Source organism: Monopterus albus, unplaced genomic scaffold, assembly GCF_001952655.1.
Source record: "Monopterus albus unplaced genomic scaffold, M_albus_1.0 scaffold118.1, whole genome shotgun sequence".
In the NCBI taxonomy this organism is placed as follows: Eukaryota; Metazoa; Chordata; class Actinopteri; order Synbranchiformes; family Synbranchidae; genus Monopterus; species Monopterus albus.
The window spans coordinates 675,918-683,618 of record NW_018127998.1 but is presented as its reverse complement, the minus strand read 5'-3'; the positions used below and the strand labels follow the sequence as shown (position 1 = coordinate 683,618).

The following is a 7,701-nucleotide window of genomic DNA, read 5'->3' as shown; positions in this document are numbered from 1 at the left end:
ATTATTGGATCGTCATTATTTCAGAGAAACGGGTACTTGTGCACATACTTAAACACTGATTATAGTATTTTAACCCTTGGACCAGTACAAGAAGGTTGTTGTGCACAATAACAACAGAGAGCAGCAGCCAGAGCCTTGGACAAACACAACATATTGAAAGCCACAGATGTGTTAGAATCACTGAGGGCTCTGTTGGTTCTGGCTTTAGATGAAGAAACAGCTCGTCTCTCCCTGGTTATCACAGGCTATAATCCTCATTTAAACAAGCACACTCATATAGATTAATAAATGTGTTCATATAGAGAAAATTCAACATAGTGTGGGAGGACATCTTTAATCCTCACATCTGAACCTTTGGGTGTGCTCATGCCAATCAAGTTCAGTACTTGACCTCATCACCTCCCTCACGTATGAGGCCGAAGGCCAGCCTCCCTCAGGCCCTGTGTGTGAGCTGAATGGCAAGGGCTGGTATTTGTGACCATGCAGAGGGAAGGGCCAGGCCATCTGGTAGCAGCCCTCACAGCTGGAACACATGGCTGTACTTTGACAAGGTGTAATGACTGCTTGTGGTTTTGTAGCAGTGATAACAGAATATCTAAATAGTTTTAATAATAATCTTGTAAACAATAGAGGCATCTCTTTTGTAGAATCTGTTGTTATGGCATCAAATGTATTTGAGAATGCCATCTATCCATCCATCTACTATACTTCTGAACCTGCTGAGTGTCACGTGGTAGAAGCGAGAGGATGGGTACACTCTGGGTAGGTCATCAATCCATCACAAGGCTAACACACACACAAACCGACAAATACATTCCCATTCACACCTAGAGGTCATCTGGAGTTCCTAGTGCACTTAACTTGTGAGTTGAACTGCTGGAGAGCAGAACATGCAAACTACAGAAAAAAAGGCAAATAAAACTAGACAGCACTCAGAGAGTGCAGACCTCCGCCAAGGCAGAACAGTTTTCCCATAATGCCATTTTTAAAAAATCAGGATGATTTGGATCACCACCAAAATCTAATGGATTGTTCAGGGGGCCATACTCTACCTCAACAAAAGCATTCATCAAAACCTCTTCATTTTTCCTTTTGAGTTATGCTGTGAACAAACACACATCTTGTTTTTATGTTTGCCAATTTAATGCTGTAAAACAGGTTTGCTATTTTCTCCGTGCTGACCGTGTCTTGTATTCCCGGCCCCAGAATCATTTTGTCAGTGCGCAAATGTTTAATAATCTTATTATACCACAATTCACAACTTGTAAACAACAGCAGAATCTCTTCACACTCAAGGCAATCATCTCTGATATCAACATTCTGATTTCAAAAATCCAAAGTTAAGCCAGCCAGGTGCCATAGTGTGTCAACAGATAAACACAGAAACAAGTGGGGAAACTGTAATATGAGGATGCCTTATGTTCTGTATCCCCACTATATCAAGCAGATATTATTTATCCTCAACCACATACAGAAGCTTAATAACTGTAAACAAGGTCACAGTGCTTGAATGATGTTTTTCTGTTCTGCCAGAAGGTGAAGCAGCTCTTAACCTACTGGCATTAGCCCAGCATTATAGGTCAACTCGAGTACAGACTAAACACTGAATAGATACACTGTGTCACACTGAAGGTAAAATGCCAAGAGTGCACACCACAGGGATTTACTGTCATCCACTATCACCCTAATAGAGTGACACACTATTGGCCTTTTGTCTAGGAAAGATGTTCAATTAATACAGTAACAAATACATACAGTATCATTAGCTTCCTATTTTCATAAATAACTAGATATAGCTTGACATGTGAGCTGCAGGCAGACATGCAAATGAGAGATGAGTGGAGAAGTAATTTCAAAGATGAATCAATCTAATATAAAACACCACAGCCCAAGGGACAGGATGCCTCCAAAGCTTTCCATTAATAGTAAAACAACGCAGTAAGACAAAGATTTTCAGCTTGTTCTCCTTTTCTCCCTCTATCATTTTCAGCATGGCACCGTCACACTTCAGTCTGGAATGTTATCTACAGCATTTTGTAGCAGCAATTGTTAATTACAACTGAGGACAGGGAGGTCAGTGAGCAGAGACAGAGACCTGAGGCTCAGAACTATTGGATCTTTAATGCAATACAATTCATGTTTTGTTTGAGACTGTGTACAGTATATTACCTCTGCTACTTTAATCTGGTCTAAAGGGCAATTGCACAGCATGAACAGGGAATTGACCTGAATTTGATCAGCACATTAGCAGACTGACCCACAAATGTAAAGCAAATCTTACAGCATAACAGAAAATAAGCACTTTGTCTGGATTATAGCTATTAATATATAATACAGTTAAACACATAATCCCCTTGTGCTTTAGAAGCAGACTGGGTCCTACTGGGACAGAAGTTGGCAGCAAAATGCATATTTCACAAACATATTTGGAGTGATGCATGATGTACATGAACATAATGTAACCGAATGCAAACCACAAACTACAGATTCACTCCCACTACACCCTGGACATGATAAATGGCATCACTATTATAGTGGATGTGGCATGAGCCAGAAAATGTGCTGTTTTGTTTACCCACTATATTTTGGACTTAAATTGATTGTGAAGTAGTAAATTACTGCATAAGATGAAATAAATACTGTAAGTGTCACCACTCTGAGGAAAACAAAACCAAGCAGTCAAATTAACTATAATAAATAACTATAATCATAAGTCATGATTGAGGTCATTTCAGATTATGAAGAAAACTCTAACTGAGGCACCTCAGCAGCCAGAAATGAAACGCTCTCTCCAAATGACTGTCTCTTTAAATGCCCCCATCACTTTAAACCGTGTAGCCCGGGGTGATCTGTCACCTCCAGGTGTAAGTATTCACATGTCATGGCTGCTGTTACTACAACTATTACTTTCACTTAGTTCCTGTTATTAATATTATGAATGCAGCTACAGCAACATTGACGCCCATAACATTATAAGAACTAATAATGTTGCTGTTATTTTTATATCGTAATATAAGCTTAGTTACTAACAATTCCACAGTTACAGACAGACAGACAGACAGACAGATAGATAGATAGTCTTACTGTTTTCACAGCCCACACGTTCATGTCTCACAGGACTTACAATGCCCTGACCTAATAATCACATGCACCTACATGTATCCTTAACTATATGGTAGCACTTCAAGTACAGTAGGAGTGTTCCTGTTACACAAGCAATCCATATTAATACTGATCATTTCACTTTGGTGATACTTTTGTCCTATTTACTATAGCATCCCTAAATTAAAAGCCCCACTGAACAATCTATATGTGTATGAGTGTTTAATACTACTATCAATAGTACAACTAATACATGGTTTTGTGCAGTTAAAACAAAGTTCCACAACTAAACTCAAACCACTTTACATCAAAGTGGGACACAGTTGGTATTAGTACAATGAATGCACACACCTATGTAAAACACACAGACGGACTGTGGTGATTCATGCAACAATTTCAAAACATCACACAAGGCTTCACGACTTCGGTGTGTTGTATCATTCCGGTTGTTTTAATCACGTGAACAATGCATTGAATATAGGGAAACTCAAAACTTAATGGACGAGCAACAGGTAGATGTGCTGTATGTATACCTGCCACTGTCTCCGTGTTAATGTCCGGGTAAACTCGAAGTTTGAGGACTAAACGGGATTAAACGTTGGAGTTGCTGTTCAAAGATCTCTGGTGCTGAAACGCTCAGTGGCAGCATTCACCGTGCACGACCGTAGCGACGTGGGTCTCATGCTTTGCCCTGTTTTAATTGTTTAATTATTTCATGCTGTTCGCGAGGTCAGGCCTGAATGCAACCTGAACCGTAAAACAGCATCGTAAGTAGATTTAATCGACGACAAGCTGGCTCGGATAACAGCATTCAGGGATGGAACAGCCGTGTAATGCGCTAGTGAACACGTGAAACAAGACTTGCAGCTTGCAGTAAAAAGACACTAACCTGACGAGGAACAGTGACCATAAAGTGGAACAGAACAAACAGACTAAAACTATAAAGAAAGGAATCTTTGTAATGACGGGGCCTGGTTTTGACAAAAGTACCAAGACTTGGAAAACACGTGCAGGAGAGCTGAGGAGAGTTCTGTTTATTTGCTGTTCAAAATGCCAGGAAATGACATAATATTTTTGTCACTGAAGGCAAAATCAGGAGCCTCTAATATGCCCAAGCACCACTGACCTCAAATCTCCAGTGCTCTACAATGAGGCAGGGTCACATGTGACCAAATAGACAATTTCTTTAATATTCAGCTACAGCACGGACACGGCCGGACTATAGTAGGATAACAGCATGCAGGGTGTGTAGAAACGTGGGACCTCAACTTTTTGTGGAATACAGGAGACGCACAGAACAAAACAGCCCAAACACAACACAAACACAACACAGCACAGCACAGCACAGCACTACAGCCATAGGTTGAACTTAACACTTCTAACCTTCTATTTTATTTTCCATTGGTAGAGTCCAGCTCAAAGCCAAAATAACCCTCTTGTCTTTTAGGAAATGCAGGTGTCATTCATTGGCATCCTGACCCAAAGAAGTCCAACCAAAGCTGAAGCTGCATTTCACTCAAACTGCAGTTTTGCCCCCACAGTCTGACGGTCAGACTACTGCATGATGCTATACGGAGAAAAAATACACATATCTCCTTGGTGTAGAGTGATTCTCAATCTCGACAGAGGACTCGTCAACAATAGAACAAAGTAAGGGAAGAGAGCGACGTGAGGAGAGAGCGAGAGGGAGAGAGAGAGGAAGACCGCTCACTACTCTTCATCCTCTAATAGCCCCCTCCTCCTCTTCACTTGTTTCACCTCACACACACTTTCTTAGTGTTTCTAGTACTCGCTCATATGCCAGCCTGCAGTAAAAAGGCAAATGCCGCTGCTAGTAGAGGTTGTGCGCACGTGTCGCGGGTAAACAGACGCCCTGATTCCTGTTTGCCGCCTCCACGAGCCGTGATCGTGCTCATAAAAATTCGCTCTTTATCTTGTTGTTATTGTTGTTTCTTATTAGGCCTATAATAGGCTAATAATGCTATAAAACTATTCTCCATCTGTTCTGCTCGACGCGTGTGGCTGTTAAGTCGGATACTTTGCGCCCGCGCGGAGTCGCTCCCACACTGGAGAAAGTCGGTACAACCGTTCAGAAGACGACTGGATTCCCCTTCTCCAGCCCAGCTGCCGTCTCAAACTATATCTTGTTCTGTTTGCGGTAGTTTACCATGTTTACCCAAACACGCCCACTCCTCCGCTCCTGCACTGTGTGAACACGCTCTGCCGTTTGTCACGCCGGTGTAGTTAGGCGCACTCAGTTCTGTCAATACGTTCCCCTGAACACTAACAGGCAGTATGCCGCTATGCGGGGCTGTAATTTGGCAGTTGCCAGCGAACCTCTCCCGGCTTAGGTCGTGGGATCTGAGCTCATGGACTTATTAGGGCGAACGAAGAGTGTTCTGCAGCTCCGACAGCTTTTCTGTCCTGCCCATGGCTCCGTACCTGCAGTGCTGCAGAGAAAAGCGCCCCTTCCCCCACTCTGCATTATGACAAATCAAGGCAGGCAGGCAGCTGTGCCATTAGCACATCATAGCACAGTGAGTCTTCCGTGGGAGAACAAACTCACAAAGCTGTATCGCACACCGCTGCGGACTCAGACTAAACAGGCGATTGCACGTGTAGTACGCAATGTTAGCACCCAGTTCATCAGGTGACACGGCGCAGGGTTAAATAACGTGAGTCTGTACTGTCACGTTAGGCAACAAGTCTTTTCATATGCTTTGGAAGTGGACAACTAAATGTGTCGCTGTCGTTGCTGCATTAGATTTGCATCACTCCTTGCTTTTTCTGTTGCGCTTCAGGACTGTGGACATAATCGATGACTACGCACGCCCCCGTGATTATACACTGCCCTACATGTGAAATAAGTTACATAGTCAAGGCATCACAATTTAGAGTCTATCAGAAAATTTCTCCGTGGTTACTATAGGTACAGTAAACAATGCCAGAGAGACCCAAACATTTACGTTTCCGTAAAATCAAACATTCTGGATCCTCGTGCGCTTTGCGCCAGAGTCGCTGTCCACAATGCGGTGGTTCTGAAGCTGCTGGTCACAAGAATCTGCTGGATCTTGGAGTGACACTAATTTGACGTGATAAAGGATGTGTGACTGACACGCTTCAATATTTTAAAGGAAACCTTTCCCTTTGCTATGGCTCTACCCCCTCTCTCTCTCTGCCACACACAGGTACACACGGAAACTCACCTGTCCACTTGATATAATGTTACATTATTACTATAGAGAGATATGCAACAAAGAAAGTCATTTGATACTGGTAAAATACCAAACATTATCACAGTTGTGATGCTCAATTTTTTTGATGCTATTTTCATTAGTTACTACATTATGTGCCAGACTCCGGATTTCTTTCTCTCATAATTTATCAGTAGCCGGATGTTAACAGAGCCAAATTTAATTGCAATCCAGCAGAACTTCAAATGTAAAAAATCTGACGCTATCAGTTTGTGGATCACTACTAATCTTCAAATAAGAGACTGTAGATTGCCATGAAACTAACGGCGAGAGATAGCAGGCAAGGGGCTCATGCAACTAAGGTAATAGTGTGGGCTGTGTTCTCCTCGAGACAGTCAGCTCCTCCTTAACTGGTTCTGTGAATGGGCCAGTGAGGCAGTAGGGTATGAATGGCGGAGGGATCCGCTGGTACCAGCCGCCAACTTTCTCTTACTCACTCCCACTCCCTCAAGGGCCGTCTGCAATGCAGCTGTGCCCTACTTTATCCTGACAATGCTCAGGCAGTGCAGCAATGCTTCCCCAGCAACAGGCACAAACATACAGTATACAAACATATAATGACTTACATAAAAGCCTACTCATTGCATTGTGTTGAACATGCCTACAGTGGGTCAACAGACGGCAGCATTTGTTGTTATATGTACAAGCCCTCTATAATAACATTTACTTATTGGGCACCAGGGAAAGCTATAGGGTCTTCTCAACTGTGACAAATTAGTTTAAAGCAAAGCATTTGTAATGCATGGTGATCCAACAGATCATTAATCAAAATTAATAAAATTAATAAGGCAGAGCCAGATAGAAGAATTATGAGGGGGAAGAAACTGTAAGATATATAAAAAAAAACAGAAAAAAGGAGAGAGAAGAGTCCAAGCTAATGTAAAACTGAGGAAGGACGTACCATCCAGCGAGAGCCAGTCGTGCTGAGATGATGGCAGTGAAGGAAGAGCGCGGGCCTTGTACTCAAACACTACAGAGTTGGAGATGATCTGGTTACTGACAGCCACCTGCAGCGTCACCAGACCTGTGTCATGAGCTGGAGAGGGACAGGACAGTGACAATTCAGTGTATGACTACAAGGTTTGTTTATTAGCAATGACTGGTAACAACTGGCTTTCTCAGTGTAAAATAAATAACTAGGATTTAACTTACATTATTACATTTGAATTGAAGGATTATTATCAATATTAATTGACTATTGACATGTATGGTGACACATTGGGTTTAACATCTTTAATTCATTGCAGTAAAAATACATGAACAACCTGGGATTAACAGCTGGTGACAGATAAACACTGGTTTAGATTAGCATTTTTTGTGCTCACTGGTAGAACAGTTTTATTTT

At 42.1% G+C, this 7,701-nt stretch overlaps 1 protein-coding gene across 11 annotated transcripts in view; it reads right to left on the bottom strand.

The window, feature by feature from the left end:
• The window catches only part of camta1a (calmodulin binding transcription activator 1a), a 278,069-nt gene that overhangs the window by 15,052 nt on the left and 255,316 nt on the right, over window positions 1–7,701 (bottom strand). For 10 of the 11 annotated variants that reach the window (XM_020611826.1, XM_020611827.1, XM_020611829.1 and 7 more), the window contains one exon: window positions 7,258–7,392. In XM_020611826.1, the coding sequence (XP_020467482.1) occupies window positions 7,258–7,392 (135 nt within the window). Of the gene's footprint in view, window positions 1–4,485; window positions 5,627–7,257; window positions 7,393–7,701 lie in introns of those variants that run through there. The other variant, XM_020611835.1, reaches the window with a different exon arrangement.